Source organism: Mustelus asterias, chromosome 2 (assembly GCF_964213995.1).
Source record: "Mustelus asterias chromosome 2, sMusAst1.hap1.1, whole genome shotgun sequence".
NCBI lineage: Eukaryota > Metazoa > Chordata > Chondrichthyes > Carcharhiniformes > Triakidae > Mustelus > Mustelus asterias.
Window position 1 is genome coordinate 39808257 of NC_135802.1, and position 27628 is coordinate 39835884.

Here is a 27628-nt window from a genome sequence, read left to right on the forward strand (position 1 = left end):
TTCCTAGTGCTGTGAGGCAGCAGTGCTAACCACTGTGCCTCCGGTGCCATCCCTTGTGCCACCGTACTACCAGTCAGCTTAATATCAGTTATCAGCTAATTAATACAGTCTACAACTAACAACAGAATGATATAACGTCCTGGAAGTTTATAGCTGATCAGAAATACATATCATGGATTTATAAATGTTAGATCATGTGTGACAAACATCACTGAATTTTTCAAAGAGCTGACTAAAGTAGTGGGCAGGGGAAGTTTATGCATGTTAATGATATCCACTTCCCGATGGTACACCCCTCACCTCACTCTCCTCCACCACCACCATCTGTATATTTTCACCTTGCTTAGAAATGCCAGAACTAGAGTGGAGAGAAGCAGCTGTAAGGACCCAAACCTTAGACCTTAATTCTCAGACTCCCCCACCCCCACTCTCAGCTTCCAGTCCGCCTTTTGGCCTCGACCTCAGCCTTCACCCCAACTCCAACAGACTCAGCTGGCCTGACTCTTCATCACCTAGCTACCACCCACCCATCCACACAACCCTCTCCCCCCCCCAACAACCCCCCCAACCCCACCCCCAGCACGGCAGTATCAACTCCCACACTCAAGGTTGCATCAGGTAGACAACCAGTGCAGAAGGTGTGGTGCACTACGTGTGGGAGCAGCAGCTATTGGGGGCAGTCAGGTTAGAGTTGGGCTGATGGGTGCAGCAGCTCCACAAACACAGCCACGGTTCCACACACACAGCCATGGTTCCACTTGATTCTTCAGAACTATCCAGATTAATCTGCTTGCCATAACAACAGGCCTATTTTATCTGTAATGCCATATTTTAACTGTAAAAGTGGGGAGCTGTACTTCAGCTGCAAAATAGCTGCATGTGGCTTGTGTGCCATGGTTCTATAAACTTGCACAAATTTATGACAAACAAATCATTTGATTCCTGTGAAATCACAATCAAAAATTTAGCAGCATTTCAGAAAAATTATTGACTTCCATATAACTCACTCAAAGACAAACATGCAGCTAATTTGTTGTGATAAATTTGAATCTCAAAACCCAAGTCTGTAAATCTAATATATTAGCTACAAGTGCAATATTGGCCTGGAATTTGCATCAAATATGTGTGATTCAAAGTTAAAGTACGATATTATGCTGTCCTCTGCAGTATAAAGGTCTGGGACATATAGGGTTAATGTGGGACCAAGTACAGTACTGCCCACACAGTGGTACAAGAAGGCACATGACCCAGGTCCAGGATCAATGTGGTGTTGAGTAGAGATGTGTATAGACCTAAGCATGGAGACAGTTCCTAACTTGTACCCTTTACAGTACATGTAGAAATAGTTCTAGTAATTAATAAAGACTTACACTTAACCTACAGAAGACTAACACTCTCATATCATGGTGGCAGCAATGGGATAAAAACACAGAACTTTGCTAAAATGCAGAAACTGACCAAAATGCTGGCAGACTGACAAAAATTCAACAAAGCTTTCTGACCTGAAAATAAGATCCTAAAGGAACAGGGGTGCAAAGGAAAAATTGCCAGACAACTCTCCAGAGAAAGGCCTGCAAGCTGAAGGCAGAGATTTAAAACCCCTAACTGTAGAAAACTCTCCACTGGAAGTTCAGCTTCAGAGTCAGAGTCCACAGAACCTGCAACGGTGAGAACTCCTTTAAGTAATTCAATGACAGAAGTGCCGTTTGAAAGAAACCTATCACTAAAAGCTGATCTCCGAGTTGGAACCTGAATGTGGCATGTGAACTTGACTGAAATATAAAAGAAAACAAATTAAATATTTCGGGAATGTCATGACTACCCAACTCAGTAAAAAATACAGGAGTTTACAAATTAAACAGTTGAACAAAAGAAGTCGATAGGCAGCCAATTCAGGCAACCATTCGTACAAAGCCATAAATCAGGTGAGTTTCAAGGTCCCATTGAAAATAATAGGCCAGGGAGAGGTAGGTTTCCAAGGTAAGTGAATGTGATGTGGTGGTGGGGGTTTAGAGGGGGGCCCGACACTGGGGGGAGGAGTCGGACAATGGGGGGGGGAGGGAGTCAGACAGTAAGAGGATGTTGGACATTGGCGAGGGAAGAGTTGGACATTGAGGAGCTGTCAGACATCATGGAGAGTTAGACATCTGGGGAGGGTTGGACATTGTGTGGAAGTCAGGCATGGGGGGATGGTGATTTGGATATCGTTGGGGAAAGTCAGACTTCAGGATGAGTTGGACATTGGTGGGGGGGGGCGGTTCAGAGATCGAGGGAGAAATTGGACATCGATGGGGAAGTCAGACATGGCGGGGGGAGTTGCAGGGTCATGGATCGGTACTTGGGCCGATGAAGGGGGTGTCGGGCTGAAGGGGGCTTGGTGGCAAGGGGGATTGGTGAAAATCCTGCTGAGCATGGGGCACTTAGTTTGGAGGGAGGTGTGGGGGTGGGGTCCCCAGGAAGTCGAGGAGGTCCTATGTGGGGCTCTGTCTGGGTCTCTAAAATAGCTACGCTAAAGTTAGAAGTGCTTTCATTTCTTTTAATTCTTTCAGAGTAACTATTGGTGTAAAACTGGTAGAAACATGCAAAGTTAGTGATTTAAATAGTTTTGTTGGATGGTTTCCAGCGCAGCACAATTGTTCAGGGAAGTTAGGCTCCTGGACAAATGCCGGGTAAACCTTTACCTGGGAACATCCGAGAGGAAACCCCCACGCATCTTTGGGGTAACCCCTAGTCTCGGGGGGGGGGGGGGGGGGGGGGGGTGATATCTGCCCAATGGGGCATAAATTCAGTGGGACGACTGCCATCCAGGTAAGTGCTGGATTACCTCAGAGTTGGGCTTTCTGATCTTTCTGATCTGTGGGTGGTACCCCTATCGCTGCCCCTGATTTCCACATATCATTTATGATTAATAGGGTGTTTGCGATAGAAGGCATTAATATAAAATATGTAGCCAAATATTTACATTACATACCAGGAATATTGCTTTCCACAGATACTCATAGTCTGAGGGAGCAGACCACTTATAAACTTATTGTTGAGGCATCACAGTACTTTAGAAGGAAACCTGACAGCTTCCCAAGAAAAAAAGAGCACTTGCATTAGAAAAGGGTAATTTTCTCATTAGCTATAGTTTTGAGGAGTTATAAGCTGCTACAGGGGACAATCAAAAAGCATGTAGGTTACAGGACAAAAAATTGCAAGCCAAGAAGACGAATAAAAATAGGTTTTGCTGCCACCTTACAACCTTGAGGAATAATGCCGAAATCAAAATCATGAATGCTGTTGAAACTTGTAGCTTTTCTTAATTGCCTGAGTAAGTTGCAAAGCAATTTTCGGATCGGTTGCAGATGTTTTGTCTTTTTCTTTGCCCTTCCCAGAAGATAATACGGTTAGGAGATAGGTCTTTGGGTGCACTTCCGCATCACATCAAGATGGTGGGCTAAATTATCTTTTCCTATACAGTATTTCTTTCATATACATGTAAGTGGCATCAAGAAATTTTTAAAGCTATGAAGATTACAGGAAGAAAGTATGTAATGTATTTGATACTTTTGTTGCCTTGAAAAGCAGTTAAAACAAGACAATTTAATGGGGCCTAATATTAATAGACTATTGATGGAGGAAAAGAAAATGTAGGATGGCAAGAGAGATCATAGTACCACCCATTGATAAAATAGACATGTGGAGTGTGACAGAAAAAGTATGTTGCAGGGTAAAGGTGAGACAGGTGGTGACTGGCATTATATCCTGTAAGAAAAAATTATGTTAAAATATCTTCCCACATTTGGAGGCATGATTCAAACCTTGGATAGATTTCAATGTTTCACATGAAGGAGCAAACCAAGTTAATTGAAGGCAGTTTTGGCAATGGACTTGGAGATGGGAGCTCCATTTGAGGTCCAATTATATTGAGAAGCCAAAAATGTTGTTAAATGAAAAGTGAAGGTGGAGCCATCATAGTTACGAGGTGTTTCAAATACAGAAATATAATTGCTACCTCAAAATGGGCAATGTAGAAGCTTGCCATGTCATAAAGTAAGTGCTGATGGTAATAATTATGGATCACCATACAGTATTTCATTTAGTTTTTTGTTCAAAGAAAACTAATAAAGTATGACACGTATTTCACAAATAATTAAATGCTTTCCAGTTGTGCAGTTTCACTCTTCAGTCATTTTGACATTATTTCTGAGGAACAGGGAAGTATTAGCTGGAAGAATAGTTGAGGCGTTAAAGGTTTCCTGCGCATGGGGGGGTAACAATGCACATTGTAAACGATTATGTGACATAACTGAAAAGAATGTGGAAATATAATATTGGAGCCAAGATGAAAATTGCAGTTTTCTAAATATACTTCCAACATAATTGACAGTTCAAGAGTTTTACTGTTTAAGCAAACCTATAAGATTAAGTTGGGGAAAGAAGGTTCTGCCCATTTAATAGTAGCTGAGCTTTTTTTATGCCACAGGAAAATGCAAAATGCTTTGTCATTTTCTTAAACTCTATCCCACAATTTTAGTTAATTCCCTGCTTCATTTACTGAAACATAAAGTAACTGGCAGAACCCTTAAGGGTATTAATAGGCAAAGGGATCTGGATGTACAGGTACACAGGTCACTGAAAGTGGCAATGCAGGTGGAGAAGGAAGTCAAGAAGGCATACGGCATGCTTGCCTTCATCTGCTGGAGTATTGAGTTTAAAAATTGGCAAGTCATGTTGCAGCTTTATACAACCTTAGTTAGGCCGCACTTGGAATATAGTGTTCAATTCTGGTCGCCATACTATCAGAAGGATGTGGAGGCTTTGGAGAGGGTGCAGAAAAGATTTACCAGGATGTTGCCTGATATGGAGAGCATTAGCTGTGAGGGGAGGTTGGAGAAACTTGGTTTGTTCTCACTGGAGCGACGGAGGTTGAGGGGAGACCTGATAGAAGTCTACAAGATTATGAGAGGCATGGACAGAGTGGATAGTCAGAAGCTTTTTCCCGGGGTGGAAGAGTCAATTACTAGGGGCCATAGGTTTAAGGTGCGAGGGGCAAGGTTTAAAGGAGATGTACAAGGCAGATTTTTTTACACAGAGAGTAGTGGGTGCCTGGAACTCGTTGCCGGGGGAGGTAGTAGAAGCGGATACGATCGTAACTTTTAAGTGGCGTCTTGACAAGTACATGAATAGGATGGGATTAGAGGGATATGGTCCCCGGAAGGGTGGGGGTTTTAGTTAAGTCGGGCAGCATGGTCGGTGCAGGCTTGGAGGGCTGAAGGGCCTGTTCTTGTGCTATTATTTTCTTTGTTCTTTATTCTTTGTTCTCACCACCCACCCCCTCCTCCCCAGTACCATGCACTATTTCCTGACTGTGAACCAGATGCAATGTGCACCAATGGCTCTGCTTATATAGTTGTTGAGCCAATGACTACTCAGGGTAAAAGACTGATCTGGAACTATTCCATTTTAAGTAAAGTTTCTCATCATTGTAGATCACTATGCAGTTAGTCATGCTGCATGTGAGCTTCATTATCTGAGGAATTGTGAATGAAGTTGGACACAAAATCAGGAAACAACCCCAGTTCTGACTTCACTGCAATGGGGAAGTCATCAGCAAAGCAACTGAAAATAATTGGGTCCAGGATGGTGCCATGAGAAACTTGAGGAAAGATAGCTTGAGGCTGAGATGATTAGCCTTCAACACTGACAACCACCTTCATTTGTGCCAGCCATTGGAGTTTTCTCCCTTATTGATCAGTTTTACTAAGGGGTAGATTTTCTGGTCCTGCCCTGCATGGGAATCATCACAGGAATCTGACTCTCTTTTGGTATTTAATGCACCTCAGTTCTGTGCTTATCTTCATGATCATAGAAACCCTACAGCACAGAAAGAGGCCATTCGGCCCATCGAGTCTGCACCGACCACAATCCCACCCAGGCCCTACCCCCATATCCCTATATATTTACCCCTAATACTAATCCCTCTAACCTATGCATCTCAGGACACTAAGGGGCAATTTTAGCATGGCCAATCAACCTAACCCGCACATCTTTGGAGTGTGGGAGGAAACCAGAGCACCCGGAGGAAACCCCCGCAGACACGGGGAGAATGTGCAAACTCCACACAGACAGTGACCCAAGCCGGGAATCAAACCCGGATCCCTGGAGCTGTGAAACAGCAGTGCTAACCACTGTGCTACCGTGCTGCCCCACCCTTCGATGTATTTTTCTACTTTAAATTGCTTGATCGTCATCTTCAAACAGGTATGTCTTTAAGATTGATACCTATGCTTTGCATCATTACGTATTAGTCCATTACATTCAGAACTGAAAGAAAGTCCCAAAGGACCATATGCTGCTCTCTCTTTTTTTGAGGGTGGTGATTCAACCCGAGAGTCACCACACCTCAGGTGAGGGGGTCAAGATTGAGAATGCAGAGCCATCATGAATAACCTCAGCTGGTACAGATTGAACTGTTGGCATCGCTCCGCATCATGAACCAGCTGTCCAGCCAACTGAGCTAATTGACCCCATTTAGAACCACCTCTCTAAAGAAATTCTCTGGTTGCATTCAACTTGCCTGGACTTGCAAAATCTCACTAGCTGTCCTGTCTGGAGACAATACACATCTCTTTAACCTGTGCTCAATGCTCTCTCCACTCACATTGTCTGTACCTTTAAGACTTGATTAGCTGTATTAGCATTGATTAGCTTGATTAGCATTCCAATCATTATTCTGTAAATTGAGTTTGTGTCTCTGTATGCCCTGTTTGTGAGCACATCTCCCACTCCACCTGACGAAGGGGCAGCGCTCCGAAAGCGAGTGGCATTTGCTACCAAATAAACCTGTTGGACTTTAACCTGGTGTTGTTAGACTCCTTACTGTGTTTACCCCAGTCCAACGCCGGCATCTCCACATCATGCATTCAAACCTGCCAGGGCTACTCTGAAAATACTCACCAAGTTGGTCCTCTCAAAATTTGGCAATCTTGTTTGGCTTTTTATTGCTGCCTCCAAACCTCGCCATGTCCGTGAGATGACATTATAATAATTGGACCTTAAAGCCTCAGAAGATTCAACATTTTCTACCACTCACAATTAAATTCTGATCCTCGATCTCACAAAGAGTCACAACTCTCCATTCGCTCAAGAAACCCATTAACAGTAGCTTCATTGTTGTTCCAACTAATTATAAACTCTACCCTATCTTAACAGTTGATGCATTATTCTTCCTATTAATTCTATCATTTTTCCAAGTCATTTTTTAAAACATCACATCCCCGTCTCAAGGCTTTCACCCTGGCCAGGGGTTAAAAAAAATAAAATTTTTACTTTGTTTTTGCCCTCGCTGTTGGATTGTTGAGTGGGGGTTCACACAATGTACATCTGCTGTGACAGACACCCAGACTGGGACCTGCTCACACTGGTTCCAGCCGGTTTACAGCCGCGGCCGTTACTCCCCCCCCCCCCATCTCGTGACCGCCCCCTCGCGCCTCGACCGCAGGAGGCCGGTCGGTTGTTTGGAGTGGTAGCCTAGCAACGGCGACGCCCGCTGGTCTCCATGGTAACCGCTCACACCGCTGCGGCCGGACAGGGGACGGGGGAGGCCGGCTCGGCTCAGCTCGGACGTGTTTTCAGTTTGGGTGTTTCTACCTTAAATAAAGTGAGGCTTGTTATCTGCATGGCGCTTGGGCTATGGTTCGCTTATTCGCGCCTGCTGGGGTTGTGAGAGTGCCCCCGGGTTGGGATTGAGGGGAGGGGAAAGGAAGGGAACAGAGAGAGGGCTGGATGTCGGGGTTTTCCTTCCTCCAGCGCCGGGCCCAGCGTGATCACCACGAACAGTCAGATCGACAGCGTGCAAGACAGCTTGAAAGGACCGGTTAACATGTCTAAACTTAGTGGTTAGAAAAAGGGGGGTGGTGAGAAAATGGACACCATCCTGATTTGATCCTCAACGCGGTAGGTTTTAACTTCGAACCATTCATATATTTTTTTTCAAAAACATGCATCGATACTGGTAGAACAATAAAAAGTAAGTATTGCATCGCGAATGGTAACAGGACGCTTTTGCTGCTGGACCTTGAGAGTTAATTAGATATGGAAGAGGACAGGACAAAGTGCGTCAAGCTATCTCACTCAGTTCACCCGTCCCTGGGATGTTTTGGGATCATTTATTTATGTTTATCCTATGCAAGTAGGAACGGGTTGAGAAAACAAATTTTAACAATCCCTTTGGTCCCCTATTAACTTCGCCCATGTCTTTTTCGTTTGGTTTGTAGCCACTGGTCGACATGGGCGTAGCGTTGACTCGAGCAGCTCAATGGACGGCGGCTGGCATCGGGGTCGGCAAGTTAGAATTTACCCCTCTCAACGTCTCCCTGCTAAACAGCATTATTAAATTTGTGGAGTATGTTAATTCCAAGCAGCCACAGGAAGCAGCTTTAATGTTTCGAGAACCTCTTGAATGGAAGTCAGATTTGGACATATCGGCCTTTGGGGCAGATTATCAAACCAGGTGGGTTCCAGAGTAATTAGGATGTGTGCTGCTGCTTTTATACCGACGGAGTTGTGCATTCAAGCAAGACGTATAACGTTGGCATGCGTTGATTTCCAGGGGATCTGGAAACTGGAATTCAGTTCTAAGAACTGCAGTTACTGGGATGCTGGTAGGGTGGTGGGTATAACATTTGGCTATGTCGAATAGATATGGCACCTGATAAAACCCACTCACAGCAAATGAAACACGAGTAACTAGTTATAACATGCTGTGGCCGCAAGCCTGCCGCAAATTCATTGTGAATATTTCGAGAATAAGGGCCAACTTTTATGTTTGGTTCTCCCTTTTAGAATCAATTATGATTTATGCAATTCTTCTCTATTTACGTCTCAACCTTTTCACTATCAATATATTGTTTAATTGCAACAGGTATTTATTTAAAATATTAAAACTGAATAGTTTCATTATACATTTTTTATTTCAAGTTTGTTAGGAAGTTCAGTGTGGTTATAGTTTTTTTACACAGCAGCAGCGGTAGTTTTTTGAAGTTTATTTATTAATGTCACAAGTAGGCTTACATTAACACTGCAATTAAGTTACTGTGAAAATGCCCTAGTCGCCACATTCCTGTGCCTGCTTGGGTACACTGAGGGAGACTTTAGCATGGGCAATGCACCTAACCAGCACATCTTTCAGACTGGGAGGAAATGGGAGCACCCAGAGGAAACCCATACAGACACTGGGAGAACGTGCAGACTTCGCGCAGACAGTGACCCAAGCCGGATCCCTGGTGCTGTGAGGCAGCAGTGATAACCACTGTGCCACCATGCTATTGGTATAGCACAAGTTTAGGAGCACGGAGTGGCAGTTGAACATGAGTCTAAACTCTCGTTCTGCAGAGATGAGGCACGAGTCCAAGCTTGTGTTGCGGCGGTTGAAGGGCGGCTGTTCAAGATTGGTGGTTGAGCTTGGCAGTTGATCCTTGGGAGTTGAAGAGTATGGATGTCTTCATTGTCCTTCTTTGTAAATAGTTCTTTCTGAATAAATAAATTGCTTTCTCCTGCCAAGTAATTGTAGGGACTTGTAATTATTACATTTTGGCAACAAGGTAAATCGGGATGACAGTCACCATCTGGAATCAAGGGCAGAAGAAAGTCTGCCTATTGTACAAAAAATTCTCTGCAGCAACAGTAAGTTTAAAAAAATGCCTCTTTTTGGGGAAAATCAATCCTTTTGACCGAGAGACTGAACATTGGGCTCAATATATTGAAAGATTCTGCTATTTCTTCCCTGCTAATGAAATTACAGGAGAAGATGAGCAAAAGGTCATCCTGCTTATGGTTTGTGGAACTCAAACTTATGACCTTATTAGAAATTTAACATCTCCAGAAACTAAGATTTTTGACCACCTCATAGCTTTGCTTAAGGATCATTACATCCCTAGACTGTCGATCATCATGCAATATTTAAAGTTTAACTCTGCTGTAAGGGACCAGGGGAGTCGATTGCGACATATATGGCAAGACTTAGCAAATTTACTGAGCCATGCGAATTTGGGCCTTCGTCGAGTGACATGCTGCGAGACAGATTAGTTTGTAGTGTAAGTAACTTAATATGCAAAAAAAACTATTGACAGAGGATAAGATTTCCTTAGAGAAAGCCATGGAAATAGTTCAGGTGATTGAAAGTATGGAGAGAGGCACTCTTGAATTACAGGTGAAGTGAATCAGCTATGGCGCAAAACTTTGGAAAGTCGAGAGAACAGAGTTGATGGTGCAGAAGGGACAGAACAGAAACTCAATGGGCAAGGCAGGGGACAGAAGAAAAAGAAAACGGGTTAACAAACCAGAATTTCTGACAAATGTTATAGATGTGGGGGAGATCACTCCCAGGGAAAATGTAAGTTCTGGGATTCTATCTGATTTGGCTGCAGGTGGCATAGTGGCACAATGGTTAGCACTGTTGGCTCACAGCACCACGAACCTGGGTTCAATTCCTGGCTTGGGTTGCTGTCTGTTGTGAGCCTGCACATTCTCCCTATGTCTGCATGGGTTTCCTCCGGGTATTCTGGTTTCTTCCCACAGTCCAAAAGACTGATAAGGTGCATTGGCCATGCTAAATTTTCCCTCAGTGTACCCAAACAGGCGCGGGACTGTAGCGACTAGGGGATTTTTACAGTAACTTCATTGCAGTGTTAATGTAAACCTACTTGTGACACTAATAAGTAAACTAAACTGAACAATTGGAAAGGCCACATCCGAGTCAAATAGGGTATGTTTAAACAAAAAAAGACCTGGACTCCAGTACATAATATAGAATATGAGTCAGAAGAGGAATCTGAGATATATCAATTGAATAATGTTAAAAGGAGTAAATCAGATCCTACTGGAACTGTACCTTCGGTAAATGGTGGCTATTAAGCATGGAAGTAGATATCGGTACTTCTGTCACCATCTTAGGGGAGCAAACATTTAAATACCTTCAAGGCAGAGTTCAATCCCTTAAGTAATTCAGCAATTAGAATCGATGCTTGGAAGTGTGATATGGTGGCAGGACTGGATACTTCAGGTGCCGGGTTTCAGATGTTTCAGAAAGGACAGAGAGGGAGGCAAAAGAGGGGGGGGAGTGGCACTGCTGATCAGGGATAGTGTCACAGCTGTAGAGAAGGTGGAAGCCGTGGAGGGATTGTCTATGGAGTCTCTGTGGGTGGAAGTTCGGAGCGGGAAGGGGTCGATAACTTTGCTGGGTGTTTTCTACAGGCCGCCCAATAGTAACAGGGATGTTGAAGAGCAGATAGGGAAACAGATCCTGGAGAGATATAGTAATAACAGGGTTGTCGTGATGAGAGACTTTAATTTCCCAAACATCGATTGGAATATCCCTAGGGTAAGGTGTTTGGATGGGGAGGAGTTTGTTAGGTGTGTTCAGGAGGGTTTCCTGACACAGCATGTAGGATAAGCCTACAAGAGGAGAGGCTGTACTCAATCTGGTACTGGCTAATGAGCCTGGACAGGTGTCGGATCTCTCAGTGGGGGAGCATCTTGGGGATAGTGATCATAACTCTATCTCCTTTATGCTAGCATTGGAAAGAGATAGGATCAGGCAAGCTAGGAAAGTGTTTATCTGGAGTAAGGGGAAATATGAAGCCATCAGGCAGGAGATTAGAGGCGTAAATTGGAAGGAGGTATTCTCAAGGAAAAGTACTGAAGTAAGGTGGCAGATTTTCAAGGAATGTTTGTCTGGAGTTCTGCATGACAACGTTCCGATGAGACAGGGAGGTTTTGGTAGGTTATGGGAACCATGGTGCACGAAAGCTGCGCTGAACCTAGTCAAAAAGAAAAGGAAAGCGTACAAAAGGTTCAGAGAGCTAGGCGATGATAGGGATCTAGATGAGTATACGGCTTGTAGGAAGGGACTTAAGAAAGAAATTAGGAGAGCCAGAAGGGGTCACGAGAAGGCCTTGGCAGGTAAGATTAAGGAGAACCCTAAGGCGTTCTATAAATATGTGAAGAGTAAAAGGATGAGATGTGAAGGAATAGGACCTATAAAATGTGAAGGTGAGAAAGTCTGTACGGAACCGGAAGAAATAGCAGAGGTGCTTAATGAATATTTTACCTCGGTATTCACGGTGGAAAAAGACCTGGGTGGTTGTACTACAGGATTGAGGTGGACTGAAAAGATTTGAGTATGTGGACATTAAGAAAGAGGATGTGTTGGAAATTTTGAATAGCATCAAGATAGATAAGTCGCCGGGGCCGGATGGGATGTACCCCAGGTTACTGTGGGAGGCGAGGGAAGAGATTGCAGAGCCTCTGGTGATGATCTTTGCGTCGTCGATGGAGACGGGAGAGGTTCCGGAGGATTGGAGGATTGTGGATGTGGTTCCTATATTCAAGAAAGGGAATAGGGATAGCCCAGGAAATTACCGACCAGTGAGTCTATCCTCAGTGGTTGGTAAGTTGATGGAGAAGATCCTGAGGGACAGGATTTATGAACATTTAGTATGCTCAAAAGTAGTCAGCACGGCTTTGTCAAAGGAAAATTGTGCCTTACGAGCCTGGTGGAGTTCTTTGAAAATGTGACTAAACACATTGACGAAGGAAAAGCGGTAGATGTGGTTTACATGGACTTCAGCAAGGCATTCGATAAGGTCCCCCATGCAAGACTTCTCGAGAAAGTGAGAGGGCATGGGATCCAAGGGGCTGTTGCCTTGTGGATCCAGAACTGGCTTGTCTGCAGAAGGCAGAGAGTGGTTGTAGATGGGTCTTTTTCTGAATGGAGGTCAGTCACCAGTGGAGTGCCCCAGGGATCTGTTCTGGGACCCTTGCTGTTTGTCATTTTCATAAATGACCTGGATGAGGAAGTGAAGGGATGGGTTGGTAAGTTTGCCGACGACACGAAGGTTGGTGGTGTTGTGGATAGGTTGGAGGGATGTCAGAAGCTGCAGCGTGACATAGATAGAATGCAAGACTGGGCGGAGAAGTGGCAGATGGACTTCAACCCGGATAAATGTGTAGTGGTCCATTTTGGCAGGTCAAAGGGGATGAAGGAGGATAATATCAAGGGTAAGACTCTTAGCAGTGTAGAGGATCAGAAGGACCTTGGGGTCCGGGTCCATAGGACTCTTAAATCGGCCTCGCAGGTAGAGGAGGTGGTTAAGAAGGCGTATGGTGTGCTGGCCTTCATCAATCGAGGGATTGAGTTTAGGAGTCGGGAGATAATGATGCAGCTTTATAAGACCCTCGTCAGACCCCACTTGGAGTACTGTGCTCAGTTCTGGTCGCCCCATTACAGGAGTGATGTGGAAATTATTGAAAGGGTGCAGAGAAGATTTACAAGGATGTTGCCTGGATTGGTTGGCATGCCTTATGAGGATAGGTTGAGGGAGCTTGGTCTTTTCTCCTTGGAGAGACGAAGGATGAGGGGTGACCTGATAGAGGTGTACAAGATGTCGAGAGGTATAGATCGGGTGGATTCTCGGAGGCTTTTTCCCAGGGCTGAAATGGCTGCTACGAGAGGACACAGGTTTAAGGTGCTGGGGAGTAGGTACAGAGGAGATGTCAGGGGTAAGTTTTTCACTGAGAGGGTGGTGGGTGAGTGGAATCGGCTGCCGTCAGTGGTGGTGGAGGCAAACTTGATAGGGTCTTTTAAGAGACTTCTGGATGAGTACATGGGACTTAATAGGATTGAGGGTTATAGGTAAGCCTATATATAAGCCTAGGTAGGTAGGGACAAGATTGATTACGTCAAGTAAAGCTAAATTGGCGAGACATCTTTGATTTGATTTATTTGATTTGATTGATCATTATCACATGTATTAGCCTGCAGTGAAAAATATTGTTTCTTGCGTGCTGTACAGACCAAGCATGCCGTTCATAGAGAAGGAAATGAGAGAGTGCAGAATATAGCGTTACAATCATAGCTAGGGTGGAGAAAAAGATCAACTTAGTGCAAGGTGGGTCCATTCAAAAGTCTGGTGGCAGCAGGGAAGAAGCTGTTCTTGAGTCGGTTGGCAACTTTTTCCCAACGGAAGAAGATGGAAGAGAGTATGTCCGGGGTGCGTGGGGTCCTTAATTATGCTGGCTGCTTTGCCGAGGCAGTGGGAAGTGTAGACAGAGTCAATGGATGGGAGGCTGGTTTGCGTGATGGATTGGGCTACATTCACGACCTTTGTAGTTTCTTGCGGTCTTGGGCAAAGCAGGAGCTATACCAAGCTGTGATACAACCAGAAAGAATGCTTTCTATGGTGACCTGTAAAAGTTGGTGAGAGTCATAGCTGATATGCCAAATTTCCTTCGCGTCTTGAGAAAGTACCGACGTTGGTGGGCTTTCTTAACGATATTGTCAGTATGGGGAGACCAAGACAGGTTGTTGGTGATCTGGACACCTAAAAGCTTGAAGCTCTCGACCTTTTCTACTTCATCCCCGTTGATGTAGACAGTGACATGCTGCTCTACGCTTTCTCCTCTATGCTTCCTGAAGTCAATGACAATCTCCTTTGCTTTGTTGACATTGAGGGAGAGATTATTGTCGCTGCACCAGTTCACCAGATTCTCTATCTCGTTCCTATACTATGTCTCTTCATTCTTTGAGATCCGACCCAATACAATGGTGTCGTCAGCAAACTTGAAAATCAAGTTGGAGGGGGATTTGGCCACACAGTCATAGGTGTATAAGGAGTATAGTAGCTGGCTGAGAACATGGCCTTGTGGGGCATCAGTGTTGAGGATGATTGTGGAGGAGGTGTTGTTGCCTATCCTTACTGATTGTGATCTGTGGGTTAGGAAGTTCAGGATCCAGTCGCAGAAGGAGGAGCCGAGACCCAGGCCACAGAGTTTCGAGATGAGTTTTGTAGGAATAATGGTGTTGAAGGCTGAGCTGTAGTCAATAAATAGGAGTCTGACATAGGTGTCTTTGTTATCTAGGTTGAGTGCAGAGCCAGGGAAATGGCGTCTGCTGTGGACCTGTTGCGGCGGTAGGCGAACTGTAGTGGATCCAGACAGTCCGGGAGGCTGGAACTGATTCGTGCCATGACTAGCCTTTCGAAGCACTTCATAATGATGGATGTCAGAGCCACTGGACGACGGTCATTAAGGCACGCTGCCTGGCTTTGTTTTGATACTGGAATGATGGTTGTTTTCTTGAAGCAGATAGGGACCTCAGATTGTTGTAAAGAGAGGTTGAAGATGTCTGCGAGTACCCCCGCTAGCTGGTCTGCGCAGGATCTGAGTGCCCATCCAGGTACCCCCATCTGGGCCAGTCACTTTCCATGAGTTGACCTTCGAAAAAGCTGCTCTGACATCTGCAATGGTGACCTCAGATACAGGTACTGAAGATATATTCAGTGTATCTGATGGTAGTTCACAAGAAGTTCTAAAAAAAAACCCAAATTTTTTCCAAAATGAATTGGACAGAATTCAGGGAGTTGAGGCTAAAATTTACATCAATTCTGATGCTACCCCAAATTTTTTTAGAGCTCTCTCATGCCTTATGCTTAACATCAAAAAGTCAGGATATAACTTATAGACGTTTGGAAGAATTAGGAATCATAAGGCCAATACAGTCTTTTTGAATGGACTGCCTCCATCATACCCATACTAAAATCAGATAGGACTGTCCACATTTGTGGAGACTACAAATTAATTATCAATCAAGCACAGTCCAGCTGGACAGAAATCCAATCCCAAAACTTGAGGATCTTTTATGCAAAATTAGCGGGACGTCTAACATGCAAAACTAGTCATGAATCGTGCTTATCAACAATTAGAATTGGATGAGATTCAAGAAAATTTGTTCTGATTAATGTCCACAAGAGTTATTTCAATATACCCGTTAATCTTTTGGTGTGTCTTCAGCATGCACTATTTTTCAATGCTCCGTGGAAAGTTTATTGTAAGACGTATCTAAAGTTGTGGTAGACCTAGATGATGTTTTACTAACAGGCATTTCCCCAGAAGAGCATTTGGCAAACTTTGAAGAAGTGCTCAAGAGATTCATAGAGCGTGAGATTTAAAAGAGGAAAATGTACCTTTTGGGCCCATAAAGTCACTTACCTTGGATTTAAAGTTGATGTCAAGGGGCTACATTCTCTTGAAGATAAAATAAAAGCTGTAAAGGAAGCACCAGCACCTAGAAATGTCAGAACTGAAATTTTTTGGGGGCATTGTTAATTATGATAGATTTATACCAAATCTATCAACATTACTGGCACTATTACACTTAAACAAAAATCAACATTAGTATTGGAGTGAATCACAACTTACTTTGGAACAAGTTAAATTTGCTTTACAACCTTCAGATTTATTGGTCCATTTCAACCGAAAAAGAGAAATAATTTTAACGTGTGATGCTTCATCAGTAGGCATAGGCGTAGTTTTGTTTCATAGAATTGAAGATGGTGTAGAACAGCCCATCACTTTTGCGTTAAGAACATTAATGACAAGAGAAAATACTCCCAAATTGAGAAAGTTAAAAGTTTAAAAATTCCACCAGTATGTTTACGGGCGCCACTTCGTGATCATCACCAATCACAAGCAAAGACAAACCTATTCCTCCTATTGCATCAGCCAGAGTCCAATGGTGGGCTTTACATCTCGCAGTCTACAACTACGTGCTCCAACATAAGCCTAGTTCCAAAATATCAAATGCAGATGCTCTAAGCCATCTTACTCTGCCTCGAACAACATCACCACCAACAATACTACAAGAAATAGTGTTAGCCCTCAACCTCTTGGATACCCTGCCATATTATCAAAGCAAATCTGGAATTGAACTCAGAGACCCAGCCCTGTCCAGAGTAAGGCGGATGGCTTTTCATGGATGGCACTTTGACTTGTTGGACAAATTCGGACCTTTCCAACTCTGCAAAGACAAATTAAACTGTGAGGACGGAATGCTATTGCGGGAGTCTAGAGTAGTGGTTCCTGGCCCAGCAAGAGGAACATTCCGACAAGGATTACACAACTCACCCAGGTCAGACTAAAATGAAAATGCTCACAAGAAGTTATCTTTGGTGGCTAGGCATTGATAAAGATATTGAAAATCTGGTAAAGCGTTGTGATAAATGCCAATCGCAACAAACACGACCTCCTTCGGCTCACTTGCACCCATGCGAGTGGCCTGGCCGACCTTGGGCATGGGTACATGTGGATATTGCTGGTCCTTTTATGGGCATTATGTTCCTAATCATTATTGATGCCCATTCCAAATGGCTCAGTATTCATGAAATTAAAACAATAATTTAATCCGCAACGATTGAAAAACTACAACAAATATTTGTTGCGTGTGGCCTGCCAGAAGTTTTGGACTCTGAAAATAGAACTGCCTCTACAGGAGCAGAATTTCAGCATTTTATGAAAAATAATGGAACAGAACATTTGTGCACATCACCTCATCACCCAGCCTCAAATGACTTAGCAGAAAGAGCTGTCCAGACTTTGAAGTCTGTGATTAAAGAAACAGCCAGACACACCATTACGATTAAAGCTTGCTGAATTCTTCCTGACTTAACATAGATACTAGAAGCAGGAGTAGACCATTCGGCCCTTCGAGCCTGCTCCACCATTCATTATGATCATGGCAGATCATCAAATTCAATATCCTGATTCTGCACCCCCCACCTCTCCCCCCAACCATATACCTTGATCCCTTTAGTCCCAAGAGCTATGTCTAATTTCTTCTTGAAATCACACATTTTGGCCTCAACTACTTTTTGTGATTGTGAATTCCACACATTCACCACCCTCTAGGTGAAGAAATTTCTCCTCATCTCAGCTCTAAAAGGTTTACCCCTTAGACAGCATGGTGGCACAGTGGTTAGCACTGTTACCTTACAGTGCCAGGGACCCGAGTTTAATTCCTGCCTTAAATACCTGACTGTGTGGAGTCTGCACAATCTTCCTGTTTCTGCGTAGGTTTCCTCCATGTGCTCCAGTTTCCTCCCACAGTCCAAAAGACGTGCTGGTTAGGTGCATTGGCCATGCTAAGTTCTCCCTCAGCATATCTGAACAGGTGCCGGAGTATGGTGACTTGGGGATTTTCACAATAACTTCATTGCAGTGTTAATGTAAGCCTACTTGTGGCACTAATAAATAAACTTAAACTTAAAAGCTGGTTCTGGACACCCCCACCATTGGGAACCATATTTCTGAATCTACCCTGTTAGAATTTTCTAAGTTTCTATGAGATCCCCTCCCACTCTTCTAAACTCCAATGAATACAATCCTAACCAACTTACTCTCTCCCTATATGACAGGCCTGCCATCCCAGGAATCAACCTGGTAAACCTTCACTATACTCCCTCTCCCTCAGATGAGAACACCAAAACTGCACACAATACTCCAGATGTGGCCTCACTAATGCCCTATAAAATTGCCATAAAACTTCACTATTCCTATACTCAAATCCCCTCACTATGAAGGCCAACATACCTTTTGCCTTCTTTACTGCCTACTGCACCTGTGCACTTACTTTCAGCCACTGAAGCACGAGGACACCAAGGTCTTGCTGAATATCCACCTTTCTCAATTTACATCCATTCAAGTAACAATCTGGCATCCTATTATTGCTACCAAAGTGGATAACCTCGCACTGACAGGACAACACCACACATTACTACTAAGACTTGACTTAGTGTTTACAAATTTGGCAGTGAAGGTGGAAATGAAAGCAGGTATACAAAATGGATATCATGATACTGTTAAGGGTGATAGGCCTCAAGGTAGATGACTGAGTATTTGTTAGGAACTTTAAATTTGGTTCAGCCTGGGTCCCCAGGAAAATCATAACAAAGAGGCCCGGTTCCCTATTTGATTGACATTCAAGGAAGAAAAGTAAGGAAATATGTCGCCCACATGAGAAAAAGAGAAACAGAGATGTTTCTGAATGTTTGTATCATATATCAACATTCTTTCAATAGCGCTAATTTCAGTGGGACCGTTTATTTCAGAGGAAGGGATTTGTGTTATCCCCATGGAAACTGGAGCAGATGTCTGCACTAGTGCATCTCCTGCAACTGTAAAACAATTAAGCGCTACTCAAGACATTGCAGTAATGTTCCACTTGTTAGGCCAGGAACGAATACACCAGATCCCCACAGTAACACTCCGTCCTCACAGTTCAATTTGTCTTTGGAGTTAGAAAAGTTTGAATTGGTCCAACAAGTCGAAGTGCCATCCATAGAAAACCATCCGCTTTACTCTGGACAGGGCTGTGTCCAATTCTGGATTTGCTTTGATGATACCGGCAACATATCCAAGATGTTGAGGGCTAACACTATTTCTTGTCGTACTGTTGGTGATGATATTGTTTGAGGCAGAGGAAAATGACTTGGAGCAGCTGCGTTTGACATTTTGGTACTTGGTTTATGTTGGAACATGTAGTTGTATGCTGCTAGAAGTAAAGCCCACCATTGGACCCTGGCTGATGCAATAGGAGGAATAGGTTCGTCAATTGAGCAGAACTGGCCAGGGAACTGAGATGTTCTCAGAGAAGTAGGAAATCTCCTGATGGACTGAAGTTTTGAAAAGCTATTCTGTATTATCCAAACATTTTGTAAGATCATTTTATTGTCTATTTGTGTAAATAATTGACTCTTCATAAATTTGTAAAGAACTTAAAAAGGGGAGGAAGATGTTGTAGTGCAATAGAGCAGGAGGAGGGAGATCTTTTAGTGCAGTAGAGCGTGATACATAGTAGTACAGTGCAAGTTCAGGAGCCAGAGTGGCAGTTCTGCGGAGATGGAGTACGAGTCCAAGCTTGTATTGCAGTAGTTGAAGGTCAGCAATTGGAGATTGGTGATTGAGCTCGGCAGTTGATCCTCTAGAGTTATGGTGGTCTTTGTTGTCCTCTCTTGTAAATAGCACTTTCCGAATAAATAAATCAATTACTTTCTCCTGCTAAGTAATTGCAGAGCCTCGCAATTATTACAATGGCCAAAACAATTTTTCCATAATTTATGGGTTATTTATGCACCATTTTTTCCACCGCCTTTTCCTCGTATCTTTTTCGAGCAGATAATCTGCTTCTATGCCTGGTTTATTTTCAATTTTGAGCCAGTTGCCAAGGGTGCATAACAGTGCTTATGGTAAATGTATGCTAATCTCCAGGTGATGGACTTTGATACATAAAAACTGGGTCTTTATTGATGTTTTCAAATCACACCTAACCATTTTAACAATCTAATAACGGCAATTATCTGGAAACAATTCTGTAGTTTGCACAAAATATTAACTGCTATTGTTTTAAATCCTCTGACATTAACAGTACTCATTGCCCAATTAGATTGTGAGTTGGATGAAGAAAGATACACAATCTGCAACTTTTTATTTTAATTTCCTTCTTTTGTCATCACAGCAAAAAAACTGTTGTATCAAAAGAAAATATAGATGGAAATCCCTTGCTGATTTTTGATGCTTCTACTGGTGTCATCAAAGTGTTCACTTTCAACCAGCTAGCCAAACTACTAGAAGTAGCTCAGAAGGACAAACTGAAGGAAACACAAGCTTGTCTGGAAGGTCAGTTCTATTTAATAGCTTCCATGTTGCAGAAGGGATATTATGTTCTGCCTTATTTATATATGTCTATGTAATCCTTTTGGAAGTATTTATTTTTGAAATCTAAGCCTCACTTGATGTTTTGGCACTAATCGAGGTAGTAAGCTTCTAAAAATGTTTTGCAAAAATTAAGTGTTGTCTTGAAAATTCTGGCCATGATAATCATATTTGTAGGTGTGATGTATATATATATTGTATGTTGGGATTTGGGGTGAGGACTGCCCGTTTTTAAGAGTACTGGTCAGGTGACCCTTGGGCAATTAGTTTCCCACAGTGTCGGACCCTGTTGGGCAGCCTTAGACCTAACTGGTACAAGGTGAAGCCGATTGGTTCTGGGTTCTCCCTGAACTGGAAGGGAGAACCGTGGTATCCTCAAGGGTTATGTATTGGTGAAGGCACAGTTGAGGGACCAATGTGCAGAAATGTTACTATATGTAGTGAAAGGCGACTACCCTGCATTATTTGGACACTCCAGGTTACAGGAAGACTTGAACACGAGGTTACAAGACATGTTGGAAAAATATAAGGATGTCTTTCAAGGAACCCTTGGAGAGATGAAGGGTGTCAAAGTTAAATTATGGCTGAAGCCGAATGCTTGTCTAAGAAGTTTAAAAGCACATCCGGTACCATATGCTATTATGCCTGAGGCGGAGGCTGAATTGGAATGGCTGGTAGATCTGGGGGCATTGGAACCAGCAACCACCAGTCAATGAGCCATCACAATTTTTCCAGTCATGAGATCAGATGGATCGGTGAGAATCTGTGGGAATTTTAAAATGACAGTGAACCCAGCCCTGTGCGCGGGCCAATACCCACTTCCTCTCATAGAGGACCTAATTAGTGGCCAGGCAGTGGGAAATAAATTCTCCAAAATGGACCTATTGCAGGCCTATTTGCAGTTGGGAGTCGTGAAGGATTCACATCCGCTGCTAACACAGGAGCCTGTTCTGAAATGAGCGACATCCCTTTGGCATCACATCAGCTCTGGCTTTGTTTCAGAGGCCCATGAACCAAACCTTGAGTGGATTGAGAGAAATCCAGTGTTATCTGGACGATATCTTGGTCATGGGTTCGACAGAGGAGGAGTATTTGAAGAACTTGGAGAACACCTTAAAGAGGTAGCATGAGCATGGCCTACAAGGACTCCATTGAATACTTGGGTCATGTAGTTAACAGCAATGGGTTACACAAGGTGTCCAAAAGATGGAGACCATCATGAAGGCCCCAGGACCAGACAATGTGTCTCAATTGAGGTTGTTTTTGGGACTTATAATTGCTGCGGCAAATTCATTCCAGATCTGGCGATGGTGTTGAAAAGATGCACCGGTTGCTAGGGGAGGGATAGCCATGGAAATGGAGAACGTGAGGAGGCCCACCTAGTGGTAAAGCAGGCTTTGAAGAGATTGGAAGTGCTAGTTCACTTCAACCCAAAGTTACCTGAAAGCTTGTATGCGACGTCTCGTCCTATGTGGTTGGGGCTGTCCTGTCTCATATCATGCCAAACGGAGAGGAAAGATCAATAGCATTCGCTTCTAGATCAAAGCTGAGTAAAAGTAGGCTCAGGTGGAAAAAGAAGACTTGGGCATCGTCTTTGGTGTCAAGTAGTTTTATCACTTTGTATATGCTAGGCATACTTCTGACAGACCATAGGCTGGTGAAATCCATCTTAGGACCGTACACTGGGATATTGTCCATGGCGGCAGCTTGATTGCAAAGGTGGGCTTTGATGCTGTCAGCCTACTCGTAAGAGAACCAGTACCGTCAGTCAGAGGAACACAGCAATGCGGATGGTCTGTCAAGGCTACCTTTGCCTGGAGATAAAGATGCTCCCGGCTGGAATCTGAAAATTATATACTTCACACAGGAAGATAAATTTCCAGTTACCACTAACCAGGTGTGGAATGCCATCTGGAACAAACAGATTATGAACCAAGCATTAGACCTAGTCCTAAGAGGAAGGTAGTAGTAGAAACCACCCAGAGTTTTGGCCGTATATGTTCTGTAGATGGGAGTTTTCTGTTTTGGATGGATCCCCATCATTAAGAGGAAAGTTGCTGCAACAGGTGCACCAAAGGCACCTGAGGGTACTGCGAATTGAAAGAAATAGCAGGAAGCTATTTTCGGTGGCTGAATGTTGATGCACAAATTGCAGTAAAGTCGGGATCATGTGAATGACCCAAATCACCATGGCAGCGAATCTACATTGACTTTGCTGGGCCAGTGGAATGGTAGATTCAATGGGAGTAGATGCTTACTCCAAGTAGCTGGAGTTCATGGCTATGAAGCCCATGATGGCAGAGTCAATGATAGACAAACTCGATGAAATATTTGCCCCGTTTGGTAATCTGGAACAAGTGGTCAGCGACAATGGACCCCAGTTTGTGGCAGAAGATTTAGCTGAGTACATGGAGCACCACAGCATCCGGACATGAGGTTGGCATCGTTTCACCCGGTGATGAAGGTCTGGCGGAACGATTTGTTTAGACCTTGAAACAGTCTCTGAAGTTGTCGCAAGGGGAGGGGTCACCAGGTTGGCTGATAAATAAATTTCTGAGTATGTAGCACAATATACCACACGTCCTCATAGCTATTCAACCGAAAATTGAGAACCATGTTTGACCTGCTGCGGCAGTAGGTAACACAAAGTGTGTTTGGACGGAACCAAGAGGGACAGCGAGCCAGAAGAGCAGGAAGTGTGAAGTTGGGGGTGATTCTCCCATCCCGTTTCACTGATTTATTTTTAGCGCAGCGGTCTGGGAGACTCTGGCAGCAGTTGATTCGCGCGGTGCATCTGGACCTGAGTGCGTCTCCCAGTGCCGGCACCGTCAGCTCTGCACTGGGAAAACGGCACAGAACTGCATAGTGTATGCAGCACCTAATTCCAATGCCATTAGCGGGCCCGGGACTGAAATGCCTGCCAGCATTCCCCCCCCCCCCCCCCCCCCCGGGTGTTGCACAGCTGGCGACGCGGGGGTCGCAGGGCTGGCCAGCGATTGAGCTGGCCAGCATTCGGGAGGCCGGCAGACAGGGGACACTGTGCATGTGCCGATCTCAGCACCAATAGCGCCTGTGCATGTACAGTGGCCCACTCAGCTTTATGCCCTAGGCCTCTGCACCCCCACCTTTTCAGAGTGATTCACGCTGGTGCACTCAGCTGTGCACAAGGTGTGGGAGATCCATTTTTAAACTCTCGCTGAAAAAAACCTATGTGATTTACTCTAGTTTTCATGCGAATTCGACACTTAGAATTTTTTTGTGAGAATCGCCCCCGAAGACTTTTCAGAGAGGGGGATTTGCTTTGGTCAGGAATTATACTTCTGGAGAGAAGTGGTTACCAGCTACCATTGCACAAATGGGACCTTTGTCCTACACAATACATGATGTGGAGATGCCAGTGTTGGACTGGAGTGGGCACAGTAAGAAGTCTCAGAATACTAGGTTAAAGTCCAACTGGTTTATTTGGAATCACGAGCAGTGCTCTGAAGGCTCGTGATTCCAAATAAACCTGTTGGACTTTAACCTGGTGTTGTGAAACTTCTTACTCTACATAATACAGATCAGGAATGAGCTGATTTGGAAAAGACATGCGGACCAGTTGGTCGCAGCACTGTATCAGAGGCGGGAAGCCCCACAAATGATTGAACCATCCATGTTGGTCCTAGTCGGGTTGCTCGATCCTAGTATTTCAGCGTCAGACTTGGTCACCCCATGGGACGATGCAGCATCAATGGCACCAGCCACCTGCAGTCAGTCAGAAAGGGACTCTCATGTTGAACATCAGGATCTTCCAGAATCCCGGAGTCTACTCTGGAAGAGGTTCCGGAAACGAAGAAACAACCTCTACAAAATTGCCATCCCCTGATCAACTCATGTCAATGTGTACTGTCTGAAGGGATTTTAGTAGTCTTAATATGTAAATATGTTCTTCCTTGTTTGTAGATATGTTTTCAGTTGGGAAGTTGTGGATTTAAGCGGGGGGGGAGGGTGATGTATGAATATAGATTGTATGTTTGGGTTTGGGGTGTCGACTGCCCCTTTTAAGAGTACAGATCAGGTGGCCCCTGGGCAATTAGCTCCTCCCAGTGTGGGACCCTGTTGGGCAGTCTTAGACCTCACTGTGAATGAGTGCACACCTTTAATAAACAATTCCCAGTGTTCAAGTTATCAAACCTACCTTGTGATTCCTATGCACCCTTAGTCCGCAGGGGCATACAGAATAGTATGATTTAAGGCTCACCTGACAGCACCGCAGTAATAATTGAAGCTCCATTTACTTTTGGCATGTGAAAATTGCTGTTTCCACAAATTAGCAAATTTGTTTACTGCCCAGCAAATTAGAATACACAATTATGAGATAGTTGCCATTATCATGAAGGATTTTGATATGATCAACAAGGAGAAACTGTAGTGGCAGAGGGTGCATAATAAGAGGGTACAGATTCAGTTAATTGGTAAAAGAACCAAAGTGAGATAAGGAAAAAAATGGGCAGTGAGTTATGATCTGGAATGCACTGCCGTGAAAAGATGGTGGAAGCAGATTCAATAATAATTTCCAAAAGGAAATTGGATAGATGCTCATAAATAAATGAGGAAAAAAGTGAATGAGCCAATCTCTTTCAAAGTGCCAACACAGAGGTTATGGGCCAAATGGCTTCTTCTGCACTGTATAATTTGTGTTTTTATAATTAGTTAAGTTTGGTGCTTCAACAGAAACCTTAACTTGTGTTGATCAATACTATCAATTGAGCAGAAGGGCTCAACGAAGGCTTCTGTCCTTCCTGAGCTCACTTTAGGATGCGTGTTACAGTGTGACAGGTGTACCGCTCCAGTCAAACATTGAGACAACAGATTCCACCATCCTTTCCCAATACCTTGCCGCCATTTTCCAGCTCAGTTGGATTGCACTCAGCCGGTTCCATTCTTATCTACTTAATCATAGCCAGAATTTTGCTTGCAATGGCATCTTTTCTCATTCCACATTGTTACCTCCACTAAGGATCTAATCTTTGGCCCCTTTTGTTTCTCTGTCCCTCAGTAACAACATCTGAAAACATGTGAATTGCCACATGTGCACTGATCACACCTAGTTTTACCTAAGTAACAGCTCTATTTGACCCCTCCATTGTTTCTAAATTGTCTACTTGCCTGACATTCAGTACAGGATAAACAAAAATTTCTTCCACGTAAGTAATGGGGACACTAAAGCCATTATTTTCAGGCACTATTATAAGTTCTGCTCTCCAGCCACTGATCCCATCCCTCTCCCTGACAAACTGGCTGAATCAGACCGCTCATAACCTCAGTGACGTATTTGAATTTTCAGTCAAATATTCGCACTATCACCAAAGTTCTAATTTCCACTTGCATAATATCTTGTAACATCTCCATGACATCGATAATAATTAGCTGAAGGCTGGTATCTCTGATGTTGAAAACATCAGGAGCAGGCCAGTTTGGACATCCACTCCTTCTGGTGGCTGTAGGTTGTTTTAAATGCTTCAGTCTAGTGTCTTGCACTGATGTTCTGGGCTCCCTCATCATTGAGGATGGGAATATTTCTGCAGCCTGCCACTCAAGTTAATTGTTTAATTGTCTAACACAATTCACGAATGGATGTGGTAGGACTGCAGAGCTTAGATCTGAGTCGATGGTTGCGGAATTGCTTAGCTCTGTCAATTACTTTCTACTTATGCTGTTTGGCATGTAAGTAGTCCTGTGTTGTAACTTCATCAGGTTATCACCTCATTTTTAGGTATGTCTGGTGCTGCTCAATGCTAATAGTAGAGTGAGGGATATGCCTGACCATGAAGTTGCGTATTGTGGTTGAGTACAGTTCTCTGTTGCAAATGGCCTGCAGTGCTTTGTGGATGCTCATTTTTGAATTGCTAGTTCTGTTTAATCCCATTTAGCTCAGTGGTTGTGCCACACAGCACAATGGAGGCTATTCTCAGTGTGAAGACAGGACTTTGTCTCCACAAGGGGCATGCATGGTCATTTATACCAAAGGTGAGAGTTTTTGTGGAGATTCAGAAGTTATTCCACTTTAGCAGTCGTCCACAAAGTTGTTTCGGGAGGAAACAATTCACAATTTGTTACAGTGCAGAAGGAAGCCTTCGGTCCGGCATGTCTGCACCAGATCTCCGAATAAACATTTCATCTAGTGCCATTCTCTTGCCTACTTCCTGTAACCATGCACATGGTTTATTTTCAAATAATCATCTAATTCACACTTGAATATTTCAAATTGAAGCAGCCTCTACTGTGCTGAGGCAATGCATTCCAGACCCTAGCCACTTACTGTGTTTAAAATCTTTTCTCATGTTGTTTTTGCTTCTTTTGCCAATAACTTTAAATCTGTGCCCGCTCATTCTCAATCCTTTAATGACTGGGAATAGTTTCTCCCCATAGTCCCAGAGTATGTACATATATATATATTTATATCAGCATGGCTAATTTATAAAATCTTTAAACGGGACAAAGGCTTTACTATGATTGAAACCATTGCTGACAATGACTCGCACACCAGAAACTTCCTGGCATTCAGAGCAGCCACAATCTTGTTACCCCTGAAGAAACATTAACAGCCCTGTGCTTTCAGGGACCAAAATCCAAAAGGATTCTACCAAAGGCAGGCTTTGGCCAATGGAGATGGCCCATCTCCGAGGACAAAGGACCCTGAATCTTCTGGTAAATTTATTAATTGATGAATGGATGTAACACTGACCATCTCAAGAATCCAGACCAGGAATACATATCCTTTGTCAAAACTAAGGGGAAGAAGTAGGAGTACATAATTTCTCCCCACAACCCCTGCCAAACTACTGGAAACTGTTATGTTGCTTTATGAAGCTAAAAGAGTCAGTCTGCCAGCTTTCATCAACCAAACAGCAGCAGAACCAGAGATCTATGCAGGTTTAAATTGCCTGGCTCTCGTCTACAGTGTTTCAATGAGAACTTCTGAACTTCTGTACCAGTGCCTACAACAAGATTAATTCATCTGTATGTGCTTCTCCCATCATGCAAGTCATTGCTACTGGAAAAGAGAATCACCCAGTATTAGCTTCAGCCTCGCTGAAGGAATATACCATTGGACTTT

At 43.7% G+C, this 27628-nt stretch overlaps 1 protein-coding gene across 1 annotated transcript in view; it reads left to right on the forward strand.

The window, feature by feature from the left end:
• The first annotated feature begins 8273 nt into the window (after nt 1-8273).
• odad2 (outer dynein arm docking complex subunit 2) overlaps nt 8274-27628 on the forward strand; it is a 247559-nt gene continuing 228204 nt past the window's right edge. The window contains exons 1-2 of the mRNA XM_078200227.1: nt 8274-8497; nt 20333-20493. Of these exons, the coding sequence (XP_078056353.1) occupies nt 8274-8497; nt 20333-20493 (385 nt within the window). The remainder of the gene's footprint in view (nt 8498-20332; nt 20494-27628) is intronic.